The sequence below is a fragment of the Mesoplodon bidens genome, assembly GCF_964165515.1.
Source record: "Mesoplodon bidens genome assembly, chromosome: 4".
In the NCBI taxonomy this organism is placed as follows: domain Eukaryota; kingdom Metazoa; phylum Chordata; class Mammalia; order Artiodactyla; family Ziphiidae; genus Mesoplodon; species Mesoplodon bidens.
The window spans coordinates 41,576,182-41,591,680 of record NC_138160.1 but is presented as its reverse complement, the minus strand read 5'-3'; the positions used below and the strand labels follow the sequence as shown (position 1 = coordinate 41,591,680).

At 36.6% G+C, this 15,499-nt stretch overlaps 1 protein-coding gene across 1 annotated transcript in view; it reads right to left on the bottom strand.

Annotated features, from left to right (window-relative positions):
• ITGA1 (integrin subunit alpha 1) overlaps nucleotides 1–15,499 on the bottom strand; it is a 163,429-nt gene that overhangs the window by 17,852 nt on the left and 130,078 nt on the right. Inside the window, exons 16-21 of the mRNA XM_081230400.1 lie at nucleotides 14,395–14,561; nucleotides 12,843–12,979; nucleotides 10,741–10,851; nucleotides 8,479–8,688; nucleotides 6,023–6,103; nucleotides 1,035–1,111 (exon numbers count right to left, since the gene is read on the bottom strand). Coding sequence (XP_081086526.1) covers nucleotides 1,035–1,111; nucleotides 6,023–6,103; nucleotides 8,479–8,688; nucleotides 10,741–10,851; nucleotides 12,843–12,979; nucleotides 14,395–14,561 — 783 coding nt within the window. The remainder of the gene's footprint in view (nucleotides 1–1,034; nucleotides 1,112–6,022; nucleotides 6,104–8,478; nucleotides 8,689–10,740; nucleotides 10,852–12,842; nucleotides 12,980–14,394; nucleotides 14,562–15,499) is intronic.

The following is a 15,499-nucleotide window of genomic DNA, read 5'->3' as shown; positions in this document are numbered from 1 at the left end:
GTAATATTCACCCCATGAAGAGGTTCATGCCCTTATTTAATTTTTTTTTTTTTTTCTGTACGTGGGCCTCTCACTGTTGTGGCCTCTCCCGTTGCGGAGCACAGGCTCCGGACGCGCAGGCTCAGCAGCCATGGCTCACGGGCCCAGCTGCTCCGCGGCATGTGGGATCTTCCCGGACCAGGACACGAACTCGTGTCCCCTGCATCGGCAGGCGGACTCTCAACCACTGCGCCACCAGGGAAGCCCCCTTATTTAATTTTATATTCTCTAAGTGACAAATTCAATATTTTGTCCATAATAGATCTCAAATAAATATTTGTTGAATTGAACTGAATTGAGCATACAGAATTAACACATCTATTAATTCATTTTCTCACTTATTCACTACTCACTAATTCATTCATTCTCACTCTACATTTATTTAGTGATTATTAGATTTTTTTTTTACTGGGGAATAAAATAACAAATGATAAAAGTTTTCCTCAAGTTGCTTATGGTCCAGTGGATAGTTATACTTAGAAGAAAGGTAAGCGCTATTTCAATTTCCTTATTAGACTTTTGTTATTTTTAGTTTGTGTATTCTACGCCATTTCAGAAGCTTTGACTGATTTGAATAAAATTTATTAAACTACAAAAGGGTATCATAAAATTTTAAGTCCCTCTAATGATTCAGTTGACCTTGATGGGCAGTCAGTAAAAGTTTTTAAATTAGAAAAGCCTGTAAAATTTTAAACGGATTTAAATGCAATTTGGCAGATATAAGTGACGTGTGATTACAACATGTTTTATAGCTCGTAGAACCAATGATTTAATCCAGTTAGATGTATTATGTCTATTAAATGAAAATTTCTTTATTTTGCTGATTATTCATAAGGATGTTTTTGTGAAGCAAAGGGGTTCACTGCCTTCTACTTCTACTGATCCCATAAAAGCTGTAAGAAGTTCTAGTCAGTCTATAAAACAAAATATTTTAAATACACGAAAGAAATTATATGCATGCATACACATACACTGATGCACACATAGGAACCAACCTTGTTGTACTTAAATGAATGATCACATTTTCCATGAGATAAGATGAGTTAAACTGAAATAATATTTTGAATGTTACCTATAAAATAAAAATATCTTTAGTAACGGATAAAGAAGTAGAATGTTTGCTTTAAAACATTAAATTATATAAATGATATTTTATCATATTACCACGTCTACCAGATCACAATCATAAACAATGTTATTATGAAATGGTCATAATTAAAGCCTCTTTAAAATGGAAACTTCAAGTACCAGCAACCATCTGTATCTATCCATTATAAAACAGGGGAACACATTGAATTCCATTGATTTGATAGTATAAAAAAGTTGTGGACCTTTAAGGAATAACAAAAACAATACAAAACAAAATAAAAGTCTTGGCTATTTAAAGTAAACTATAAGAATCATAACGTTAAAAAGCAGTGAGTTTTGTTTATAAATTGCAGAATTAAAACAATATCCAAGAAAAGCTGGAAAATGTTTTTGTTTTACTGACACTCAAATACAGGAAGTAACTTACTTTTGAGAAACTATGCCTGAGCACATGAATTATGTAATTCATGGTTCTTTATAAATACCAACAGGCAGAACAAAAACTAGATTACTCGTTAAAGAAATATGTCATCAGCAGAATTCTAGTCCAAGAGGCCTCATAATAATGCTTACACACCCAATAATGTGCTGAGGTATTTTGGAATTTGGGCCAGCAAAATTGATAGTTCAAAACGTACAATTAATAAATGCTACCTAAAATTTTATCTTTGTGACTAGACAAGATTTGATACTTAAAGCTCTTTTATTCAATTTAGGCACTATTTATAGAAGGGGTGACTAGAATTCAGGGATCTTGAGATTTGCATGGTCGTACACTCTAATGTGTAGAATTTTCTTCTCCCACTTATTTTTTTGAGTTAGTTTTTAAAAAAATAGTTCTTCTAAGAATCTGAAACTCTATAGTTTTCTTCTTGCTTTGAAATAGTAATCACAATTCCAGTAGAAGCTTTATTGGGTGGGTCAAATTGCCAGAGTCTCTCAGTGAGCTCCTTTTTCCCTGATTGTTCTTAGCCCTCTGACTGGCCTGGACATTTGTCCTAGCATTCCTGATTGAGTCTTCAGATGGAGGGAAGAGACTAGCCGAGAAGCGGGGCTGAAGAAGCTGCCTATGCATATTGACCTGATTCTGAAATGCTTACACATCAAATCTAAAAATATATTCTAAGTGTAAAGCCCATGTAAAAATTACTTGCACGTTATCTTTCCATCTCTCTACTGATGACAATGAAACACTTTGAGTAAAGCTTTTGCCCTAAGCACCAAAGAATTGCTAAAGAAAGGAAGAGATGGTTAAGAAATTATTAAGATTTCAATTAATGTCTCCAATGATTGGGATATAACAGAGGGTATATCATTATTCTTTAGGAACTAGAGATAATTCCAAGGTTAATTGAAGTGGTCAAAGGAAGGAGTAGACATGAGTTGACATTCCTTATTTCCATGTCAAATTAGAGGAATTAGGAGTGTTTTTTTTTTCAGAAGTGATGTGTATCTTATAGATTTGTAGGGAAGGAATGCAAATTCACAGTATATTTCGTTTGAGATAGTCAAGAAACAGAGTTTATGATGGGGTTCAAAAGTAAATTGGTACATCTAGTTAGTTCTATAAGCTAAAATGGACATAGAAAATATTTATTGAATTTAATGATAATTATTATGATTCGTGGTTGGTATCCTAAATCACTAGTAACCATGCCACATGTGTTAAAGGGAAAGGCCTTTCTGAATTCTCATTTGCAAAAAGAAGAGCTAAAAGATTTCATTATCGATAATTTGTCATTAAGGATTTCACTATAGATAGACATCTGCCATTTCCAGATGTCCAAACCAGTGTTTGTCAACTTTTTAGGATGTGTGTTAAAGATGTCAGGGATCTATTTTGAAGTCTTATAAAAATATTATAATCTAAGAAAGTTGAAATAAATATTGGGATAGTATTTCTCTTTTTTTGTTTAAGTCTATGTCAAGTAAATAAAATACTTTCTTATTTCAATCATTTTGATTAATTAAAGATTTCCCTCCTTAACTCAATAGTGAATAAGGAGCAAATATTCATACTGAAAAGCAACCTTCACTGAAAATACATGCAAATACCATGTTTATCATTAAATGAGATAATTATTCTCTGCTGTTCATGGAAACAAATATTTCTTTATTTTTTATTTTATTTTATTTTATTTTTTGATTTATTTATTTAATTAATTTATCTTTGGCTGTGTTGGGTCTTCGTTGCTGTGCATGGGTTTTCTCTAGTTGCGGTAAGTGGGGGCTACTCTTCATTGCAGTGTGCAGGCTTCTCATTGTAGTGGCTTCTCTTGTTGCGGAGCACGGGCTCTAGGTGCATGGGCTTCAGTAGTTGCGGCACGCGGGTTCAGTAGTTGTGGCTCACAGGCTCTACAGCATAGGCTCAGTAGTTGTGGCACACAGGCTTAGTTGCTCCTCAGCATGTGGGATCTTCCCAGACCAGGGATGGAACCCGTGTCCCCTGCACTGGCAGGTGGATTCTCAACCACTGTGCCACCAGGGAAGCCCACAAGTATTTCTTTAAAAAGAGATGAAAGAACTCTTCTCTCTTCTATTCAATTAGTATGGTTCTAGGCAGGGCAATTAGTTAAGAAAAAGGAATAGAAGGCATTGGATTGGAAAGGATGCCTCTATTTGCAGATGACATGATCTTATATATAGAATATCCTAAGGAATCCTCTAAAAAAACTATTAGAACTAATAAATAATTCCAGCAAGATTTCAGGGTAAAAGATCAGTATGAAAAAAAAAAACCTGAATCTCTATGCATTAGCAATAAACAATCTGAAAATGAATTTAAAAATTTCCATTAAAACAGCATCAAAAGGAATAAAATGTTTAGAAATATATTTAACAAAGGAGATGCAAACTTGTATTCTGAAAACTACAAAACAGTTTTGAAGGTAATTAAAGGAGATCTAAATAAATGGAAAGACATCCCATGCTCATGGGTCAGAAAAGTTAATATTTTTAAGATGGTAACACTCCCCAAATAGATCTACAGATTCAATATAATACCCACTGAACTCCCAGCTGGCTTTTTATTTTTTTTGCAGAAACTGACAAGCTGATTCTAAAATACAAATGGAAATGCAAGGGACATAGAATAGCCAAACAATTTTGAAAAAAGAAGCATAGTCAGAAGACTTACAATTCCTGATTTCAAAACTTACAACAAAGCTACGGTAATCAAAACAACAGGTACTGTCATGAAGACAGACATATAGATCAATGAAATACAACAAAGATACAAGAAATAAACCCATGTGTTTATGGTCCACTGATTTTCAACAAGAGTGCCAAGACAATTCAATGGGGGAATGAATAGTCTTTTCAATAAATGGTGTGGGAATATCCACAAAGAATGAAGTTGGACTCTTTACTTACACCACACACAAAAGTCCATCAAAATGGATCATAGATCTAAATATAAGGGCTAAAACTGTAAAGCTCTTGGAAAAAACAGGAGTAACTGTGCCTTTGTTAGGCAAAGTCTTCCTAGATATGCTACCAAAAGCATGAATGACAAAAGAATAAATAAATAAATTGGACTTCATCAAAGTAAACACTTTTGCACTCCAAAGAACACCATCAAGAAAATGAAAAGATAACTTACAGAATGGAAGAAAATATTTGCAAATCATTTCTGATAAGAGACTTGCATGTAGAATATACAAAGATCTCTTACAACCGAATAATCAAAAAGACATCCCAATTAAAAAATAGGTAAACAATCTGAATAGACATTACTCAAAAAAAAAAATACACATGGCCAATAAGCACATGAAAAGATGTAACTTCATTAGCCATTAGGGAAATGCAAATCAAAACATCAATGAGATACTACTTCACACCCACCAGGATGGCTATACTAAAAAGACAGGTAGCAACAATACAGAGAAATTGGAATCCTCATACATTGTCAGCAGGAATGTAAAATGGTACAGTCACTTTGGAAAACAGTTTTGCAGTTCCCCAAAATGTTACATTAGTTACCATATAACTCAGCAATTCCACCCCTAGGTTTATATCCAAGAGAATTGAAAACATGTGTCCATACCAAACCTATACACAAATATCCATAGAAATATTATTTATAGCAGCAAAAAAGTGGAAACAACCCAAATGCCCATCAACTGATAAATGAATAAATAAAATTTGATATATTCATACAATGGAATATTGTTTGGAAATTTTAAAAAAATGGATTACTAATAGATGAACCTTGAAAACATTATGCTAAGTGAAAGAAGCCAGTCAGCCCATCACAAAAGACCACATATCGTATGATTCCATTTATATGAAATGTCAGAATAGGCAAATCCATAGAGAAAGAAAGTAGATTAGTGGTTGCCTGGGATTGATGGAGGGGTTATCGAGGAAAAAAACAGCAGTAACTAGTGATGCATACAGGGTATCTTTGTTGGGTGTGAAAATGTTATAGGATCCATTGTGGTGATGGTACACAATTCACAATTTGGTGAATATACTAAAACCCACTGAACTTTAAATGAGTGAATTTTGTGGTATGTGAATTATATCTCAGTGAGGTTATTATTTTTAAAAAAGAGAAATGGAAGTAGAGTTTCTATACAAAATTCTAAACCAACTGGTTTGAAAGATTCTTCTTCCTACAGTAGAAAAGCGTACTACATAGGCGACACTAATACCAGAATTTCCCAGCTCCATTTATCATATAAGCTGTAGAGTAAAATTTCTTAACTTTGTCCTGGTGTTTGAGTTTGACCCATGCCACAATTGCCTTTTGATTTCAAGATCTCACAATTTTGAATTCAATCTTGTTCATCTATGTCATCCTAAACTACCACTAGAAGGATTTATATATTTGGCTTTGAGCAGATTATTTTTCATATCCAATTGCCACCTGTATTTTCTATAATCTGCTTACCATTTCTCCTCTTCTTAGGAAAGGATATCCAACTTTACATGTGATATTATGATTGGATTCACAACTGTCTTTTTGGATAGCCTAGGAAGAGAAAGTAAACAGAATTAGAGCAGACACGCAGGTGAAATACTTGACCTTGATGGTCTAGAATTTTCCCAGCTGAGCCTTAGACTGCTTTGCTAGGATTTGTTTCTCAGTATAGTTGTGAGAATCACAGCATTCTGGGATTACTTGTCCCACAGCCCATGGCAATGTGAAAACATCACTTCGGTTAAGGATGGCTGTAGGATGAAGTGCATCACACCAGCCTGTCTAGATCTTCCACTGAAAAATGGGAGTACTAACAGCATCTACCTCACAGGGTGAATAGGTGGCTGCACAAAATAACCCACACATACTGGACTGACACATGGAAGCCCACAGTGAATGGTTGTCACTGGAGGAGTGGGTAAGAGCTTGATTTCTGACCTGGAAACACCAGGATTTAAACTCTGACTACCACTGTTAGCTTTATCCTTGTCAGGACTCCTCACTTCTCTGGGCCTGATTTTCTGTCAAGTGGGGTTAGTCGAACTCTATCTCATCAAAGTGAAAATGACCTTGAATATGAGGCTTACCAGTATTTTACATACCAATAAGAAGGAAACAATAATGCTGCCTGTTAAATTAACATAGCAATTGTAAAATGCAATTACAGAAATGTTAAATTGTGAAAAAAGGGATTTATCTTAGAATCTCTGTAGTATAATAATACCTATGTACAAAGGAATTAATGAGAGTTAAATAACTATGAATAAGTAGAACTTGTAGAACAGTTTCTGACACATAATATGACTCACGAAAAGACTGCCATTATTATTATTACTATTGTTGTCATTAATAGGAGGAGAAGAGAGGCCTTGTTGATTTCATAGCTCTGCCTCTCTGCCAAGGCCATGAAGTCATTTGAAGAAGATACAATGATATTTAATATAGTCCTCTTTTCTGAGAAGAATTCAGTGGTAATATTTTCCCAGCATCTATTTGCACATTTGGATTTTTAATTAACATTCTTTCCTGAATCTAAAATAGGTGGTAGTATAGGATGGATAAACAAGGTCCGACTGTATAGCACAGGGTATTCAATATCCTGTGAGAAACCATAATGGAAAAGAATATGAAAAAGAATATGTATATATATGTGTATAACTGAGTCACTTTGCTGTACAGAAGAAATTAACACAATATTGTAAATCAACAATACTTCAATAAAATAAAAAAACTATAAAGAACTTAGAATAGTACATATCAGTAATAAATGTTTATTATTATAAAATAAAATAGGTGGTAGTAATATAGGACATTTTTAAAGCCTATCTTAATATCATGTCCCTAAGTGATATCCTAATAAATGGAGAGAAATGTCAGTGAAAATCTGAATTTATAGAAACTAGACAATTAAAGTGTTTAATATTGTATGTAATAAGTGTATTTGCTTTTAATATGAATTATATATATTACTAACTCATATATACTGAATTTTAATTCAGGGGGATTCATTCAGAGATCAGAATTAAAAGCAAAGTTCAAATTTGGAAGTATTAATTAATCCTGATAGAGCATCTTATGCAGCTGTATGTTATTGCCAAAATAATAAAAAACTTCTGGGGAATTCCCTGGTGGTCCAGTGGTTAGGACCCGGCACTTTCACTGCCAGGGGCCTGGGTTCGATCACTGGTCAGGGTAAGATCCTGCAAGCTGTGTGGCATGGCCAAAAGAAACAAAACAAAACAAAAACTAAAACAACCTTCTTCATGACAATGAGACATAATCATTTAATAAAACTCTCTTGCCAGTTTAAGGATTGTGCATAGAAAAAGTAGGGAATGGTATCGATTTTTTTGCATGTAAATTTTTTGTTATTGTTCAGCACGTGTATTACTCCTTCCTGCCCTTCTGTTAAACTGTTTTGACTTTGAGTGTTGTGTTTATTTTTTTTCTTGACTCAAGTCTCAATTTCAGTGGTGTAAGGCTTCTTACACCACTGCATAAATCATAAAGTTTCCCGCTGCGGAGCACAGGCTCCGGATGCGCAGGCTCAGCGGCCATGGCTCATGGCCCCAGCCACTCCGTGGCATGTGGGATCTTCCCGGACCGGGGCACGAACCCGTGTCCCCTGCCTCGGCAGGTGGACTCTCAACCACTGCGCCACCAGGGAAGCCCATGCATAAAGTTTTGGTATATCAGAGATCCTTTCCTCATACTGAATCCAAGAAGAGTTGTAGAGCTCTAAAGAAATATATCCAAAAAAAGCTTTTAAAAAAATCTTGGTCCTTTCACCATCAGTGAGTTCTAATTTCGTACAAAATGCTTTCTATTCTAAAATCAATGTAATAAAAATTTACTTCAGTAGTATGAAAAGTAGGTTCAACATGTGAGTATTACAAGAATAAATAAATGTAAAACTAAAAGTTTACCTCAATTCCTGAAAAAATTAGATTTGGAGAATAATTTACTATGGTTCTGGTGTTATAGGCACTGTCCTCTTTATTTTTGACTGTGAGGCTAACATTGAACTTGTCATTGTGGGACCTGACAATAAGCAGGCCCTTTTCTGTGGTGGAGACATCCAGGGTGAGGTCCGAGATACATTTTTCCTTGTTTCCACAATCTTTGGCAAAGGGAATCTGAAATATTCACAGAAAAACATTTTTCAAACTTTAGCTGGGCATTATTGAAAATTACCTATGAACTTGCATAAAAGAAATGACATACTGCCGAAAGAAGAAAATCATAAAGAGAATAGATTTCACTGCAGAAATCATAAGGAATTTTTACAGTTGTTCCTATAATTGATCGGGGAAAATCATAACCTTTACTTTTGGTTATAAATGTTTCCATTCCTTTAAGGAATGCACAGTTTTCACAGATGTTTTTCAATGGCTTTCGTCTGACAGAGTAGAACAGTTTCAAAGAAATAAGTCAAGTACTCTACGATCCAAAGTTATGAGAGAACACTGTAACACTCACCTCTGATTATGAGATTTTCTATTTAAAAGAATCAAATACCTAGGATCATAATAGCCTCAGTCAAGAGGGTAGAAAATGAGCAAGCCACATAACTGGGAGCTTCCCTTGACTCCTTTTCTTCATTAAGCCCTTCCCCTTATCTAATCCATCACCAAGAACAGTCCATTCTACCACTGTTCTAAATATTTCCCACAGCTCTCCTTACCTCTCCATTTCCACCACCACCTCTAGTCCAACCCATCTTATTTCCTCCCTAGACTAAAGTAACAGCTTCCTGACTGGTATCCCACACCCACTCTTGATTCCCTCCAATCATTCACCACTGCGCAGCTGAAGTAATCCTTAAAAAAAAAAATCCAGTGCTATCAGTGAACCAATTAAAACCAACAATGGCATTCCATGGCTCCTCAAAGACATTTAAGATCTGTGCAGTGGCACAAAGTCCTGGTGATCTGGCTCCTGCCTGTGCCTCCTGCCTCATCCCACATGACCTTCCACACTTGCTCGTCAGCTTCAGCCATGCTAGTGATTTTAGTTTAGTTCCTTTTATGCCTCAGAACCTTTGCACATATCCCTCTGCTTGGACCACTGCTCTTCCACTTCCTAGGCTTCAGGTCTCAAATGCAATGTCATAGGTTCCAGGGAGCGCCCCTGAAACACTTCAGTCTAGCAAAAGTTCCCATTGAGCTCTGGAAGTTCTCCAGAGCATGTGCTTTAATTACTACCTAATACCTATTTCCTAGGTTAGACTGTAAGCTCTGATGTCTGGTACATATAAGACGCTCAATAAATATATTTGGAAGGGAGAAGGGAAAGCAGAAGATAGGTGCGGGGGAAAGCTAATTCTCCACCACCAGTGATTCCTCCATTGGTGCCACACTTGTGACCCCATCCTTTTACCCACTCACTCACTCTTTCTCAGGGGTGGGACAGTAGACTCTGTGAATTTGGAAGCAAAAACTAGGTGAACACAGCTCAGTCCCTTCCTGTCTCTTCTGCTCTTGGGGCGGTGGTGAGCTCATGGGAAGCATACATCTACATTTCCATTCTGCAAGTTTTACAAGGTGGGCCCCCCGGGAAGGCCTGAGATTGCTGGCCTGAGATTGCTGAGCACTGCTAATGACCTATTTGGTTACCTGTGGTCTATGCCTGGCTCCGTAGGAGGACACCCATTATACCCAAACCATGCCCTGCAACCCAGTGTTCATTAGTAATAAAGGGGAGTTCCAATTGGCCAACCCATGTCTTTCGTTCGATTGGTCCTAAATTTAGGAGCAATAAAAATAGGTGTCATTTATAAGTTCCCTTAAACTCCAACAGTAGAAAGTTAGAAGAATTGGGAAAAGTCTAGAAGAGTCTAATTCTTTTTTTTTTTTTTTTTTTTGTGGTACGCGGGCCTCTCACTGTTGTGGCTTCTCCCGGTGCGGAGCACAGGCTCCGGACGCGCAGGCTCAGCGGCCATGGCTCACGGGCCCAGCCGCTCCGCGGCATGTGGGATCTTCCCGGACTGGGGCACGAACCCGTGTCCCCTGCATCAGCAGGCGGACACTCAACCACTGTGCCACCAGGGAAGCCCTAATTCTTTTTTTAAAATATATATATAATATAATAGATTTAGGCTTCTGTGTATACACCTGTTTATGTGTTTCAGTTGTTTTCCCCAATATATCCACAAATAAGTATTCTGATTTAAAAAAAATCTGACTTACATATTCATGTACTGAATTTGGTAAAGAATCATCAAGAACGGGCCCATTTTCTGGATCAGTAAGATTAAAATCCAAAGTTATTCTCACAGAGTCCCGAAAGTCATGCTTGTCCTAGAGGTGAGAACATAAAATATGTTATCGGCATCATATTTATTGGATGTTCTGACCTTGTCATGGCTTCCTTCTTCTGCCCTGTGGGCCAGGCTCACTGGACATTCTTGTGTACCTGATCTGACATATGACCTGATCAGGCTTTTGCTTCACTGGAGAGAAACCGCCCTTCTGCCTTGACAAGGGATGCTGCTAAAACAAATGCAGAGGCTTCCTATTGCGACCAGTTTACTCACGTCCAGCTTCTCAGATGGGCCTGCTGGAATGATGGATAGGTCGTACTTGGCCATGTCAGGATGTACCCCTCAAAGCTACTTACATAATAATATCCTTCCTCTTTAGACCTTGAGCTAAAAATCACTGTGTAATACTTATAGGAAAGTCTTTCAACTTCAAGAGAGCAACCCTTCTTTAAACTGAGTTGCATTTCATTAATATAATATATACCTTGAGTTGTAAGAATTTTATATGTGAAATGATATGAAAATAATAGGGATGTGATGAACATTGCTTATACTACCATCAGTGACAGCCATCACTCATGACATGTCCAGAATTATGAGCTTTATACACGTTATTGAGAATTATTTCAACAATCCTCCAAGACGCATACTAATTACAGTCTTTATTTTACAGATAGAAAACTGAGCCTCTAAGAGACTAAACCACTTTGTCAAAATTACCCAGAAAGTGAGGAAGCTGGGATACAAATTCTATCCTGGCTGACTCCAGAACAAATGTTAAAGTATCCATCAAAATCCAGAAGAATTTTTGAAATTTTGAAACTAGTTCATTCCTTTTAATCCCAGTGCCTAGATATAGCTAGATACTAAATTTTTGGAGAAACATATACTACAGTGAATTTTTAGCAGGTTGGAGGCACTGCCAAATCTGGTTTCATGACTTTTCAAATCTTATCCAAGTTCTAACTCCTAAATGTTCAATTCTGATGAAACAAGTTAAAAAAAACCCTCCATTTTTATTTTTCTAATCATAAATTGACTTCAATGTTGACCAAATAAGCTTATTTTGACATATGTCATGGGGAATATTGACTTGAAAATCACTGAGGAAGAGTAAACATGGCACACCAGCATGCATGTCTTCTGTCACTTGCCCGCCCCTGACTACAATATTTTCAAAATATGGAAGATGACTACATCAAGAATACAGAAATAAGTCAGAGGTGGGGCAAATAGGCCTATTTCATTTAAAATTCCAAGATCATGTTCAAGTCTCTAAGTCTCAATCTCCATTAACAAAATCAGAGTTTTCTCAGTACATCCATTCTGCTTTTCTTCTTCTTTAGTGTCATGTACATTTTAAGAAAATGTTTTAAGAAACTCCTGTCCCACATACACAGTGACCCAATAAAATACATTTAAAATGGTTCAAACTGGCTTATCAGCCATCTCTAGGGGTTAATCATTTGCTTTCCAAGGCTCCCTCATCCATCAAAACAGGGACAGGTAGCACAAAGTCTACAGATGATAGAAAATACCAGATCTTTTTCCTTTAATCTAAAGTCAAAGAGTGAAACACATAGTTCAGTGGACAAGAACAGACCCCGGAATGCATATGGCCCAACAGTTTCCCCTTAGGGCATTTAAGCACTTTTGATGGACAAGGCCGACAGAAGTTCAATGAGTTAGATTCTCACTTGTTGTTAAAATTCAAGTTGAAAGAATGAATGAATGAATAAAATGAATAAATTAATGAAATACAAGGTCTCTATCAACTGGTGTACTGTGCCTTTTAATGTTCCATAATATATGGATATTTGATAGCATACACAGGGAAGATGAAAGATAGTTTTATGAAATGTATTTGGAAATTAGAAAATCAGACCTGTGATTTTCTGATAAAAGTGAACAAAGTTTAATTCATGATTTGCACTTTGAAATAAAAGTAAGATTGACTGACTTGAAATAAGACATCTATATTTTATTTTTGATTTGGAACAAGGCAGCTATTATATATGATTTACTTGCCAACATGTAGAAGGAATGCTTAGTGCATTCTGATTCTCGAACTGTGATGTTTCTTTGAATCTTCCTCTCTTGAGTTCCAGAGAAAAAACTCCGTGATATCTGTCTTAGAGAATCTAGTGTGATACGGTACTGCATATCTATAAAAATAAAAAAAGAATAATTGAAAGATATGTTCATTTCAGGTGATTTTCATATGATCCAGTTCATTAAATTAACATTACAGAAAAATCTCTTGGGCAATCAGTCGACAAAAGTTCTCTGTTTTTCAGCATATCCATACTGCTGTAATACAATGTATTTGCAGTCATGAAGATAACCTTGAGGAACTCTATAGAACTGCTTTCTTAGTTCACAAGGCTTTTAATGTTTAATTACACTTATTTTAAAATGTATATGTATGTTTATACACGCACACACACGTGCGCGCGCACACACACACACACACCCCTACATACCACCTAATTTCTTGTCCATGCCTATGTTTACTGGGTTTTCACTTAAATTTTTTTTTTTAGTGTAGAAATGTTGGAGCCCTGATTAGAATGTTCATTATGTTGTATTTCAATAGAGAAAAAAATACATTAGTGACATTTTAACCTATTTTATAAAAAATGTCATTTTAGACTATGTTCAAAGGATATAATAATATAAGCTTAATAAATAAGTTTAACAAAATAAGCATACCACAATGAGCAAAACAAGTTAAACCTTATACTTTCTATGAAGGCAACAATCTTTCTTATTTGATTGCTTAATTACTATACAAAAATAAGACAAATAATGTTGCATATGAAAATGTTAATCATTATTTTACATTCCTATACCTCATTTATCTTCCAGTCAGAGGTCCACTGTAGATCATAAATATGCACATGTAGAAAAAATTTAGAAAAATAGATTTTAAGGATTAGGGGGTTTTCTCATTCTACTTGTATTTGGTTTGCAGAGTAAATTACTCTTTGGCAGCCAATGGCCTTCATAGTTTTGACTCCAACATGTTTCAATATCATTAAAAACCGCTTTAGAAATTGTAGAGTGCAGGAAAAAGGGGGATACCCAGGCTGACGTGATGTGCCTGAGAACATACACGGAATCTGTCGGACACTCAAGAACCAGGGTCACCTCCTGACTGGAGCAAAGGAATCTCAGGAAGGTAGGGTGGCTGGGCAGTCAGGTCCTCTGCAGTACCAGTCTTACTGGAGAGAGCCCAGTTTCCAACTCTGCCTCTCAACTGGTGTCTCTGGCTGTCTCTCTCTCTTTAGCCCTTGACTGTTCAGAGTCAATAGGAGAGCCAGAGGGGAAACATGGAATCCAGCTGTGGAAGGTCACCAAATATAAGCATGTAGTTTCTGCTGCAGAATTTACTGGGTTCCATAACCTATTCCTTCTGCAATAGAGTTTTTTTCAAGGTTCAACATGTTTGCAGGGGCAAAGGTGACGTGCAGATTCCTATCATTGAGGGAAATTAAAAAAAATCTGACTGGATTTCATCATGCGGGAGCAAATACATTGTCCTCCTACCCCAAAGTGCTTCTGTATATACGACACTTACCAGCTTCGTAAACCCTGTCTTCTTTGGACTTCAATTTCACATCAAAACACACTGTGGCATTTATGCATACTGTTTCCTTTCCTTCCATGCGGCAGTTTTTCTTTTGAATATTCACTTTATTGGGTTCAAAATTCATGGTCACTTTAACTACAGCCACATCTCGGGACCTGCAGACACATAAGCCATGGTGATGACTCACACATTTTTACATTTAATGCATGCCATCATTTTGGGAGTGCAAAATGAGTGCATCCAAGAGGATTCTTCTTTGTATACAGTATGGGCTCTCAGGACTCCTTTCTCTCTTGAATCTTTGATATAGACGAAATTGTAATTGATGTTCTGAAGGCACCCAGGTTATTCTGGAACCATGTTAGGCTTTGGTTTCTGAAGGGTAGCAGAATATGCGACCCTAAAATATGGCTATAGGAGTTTAGGACAGGCCACCCCCAAACATGCCGCTTTGGTATATTGATTTTGAGCTGCAGGCACTTAAATCACAAAAAATGCAGGGAGAGGCTCTCTCTGAACTCTACTTACCTGCCTAAAGACAGATCCTCCAAAAGAAACTCACTTGTCATAAATCTCTACCCAGGAGTTTCATCAACCAGGGAAAATTGACGCATTGCAAGACAGGAGGTTGCAGTGGACACCACACCCAGACAAACTTCGTTGCAAACCGTCGTACCTCCCATCTGTTCTCCTGAGGGCCTATTCATCTTTCCTAAAAAAAATCATTTACTCTCCCCTGAGGCCTACAGCCCCTTCCCCTTTCCCTATTAAGATGATGTTTAAGTGTGAATGCTAAGCTACCTGGGGAAGCTATTCATTTTTCCCTGGGATCTCCCATGTATACATGAGGTATACGTGTTAACAAACTTCTGGGTTTTTTTTTTTTTTTTTCCGTATTTGTCTTCTTTTACTACAGTCATCTCAGCCAAGAAATCAGAAGGGTAAAGGCAAAATTATTTTTCATCCCCTACAATTTATAGGCCAAAGACCCATATTGCCCATGAGAGAAAAGAGATAAAACCAAGCAACCAGGTGCAACCTTAGAACCAAAACCATATTTTCGGCACTTTTGAGTTTGTTCCCAGTCTGGAAA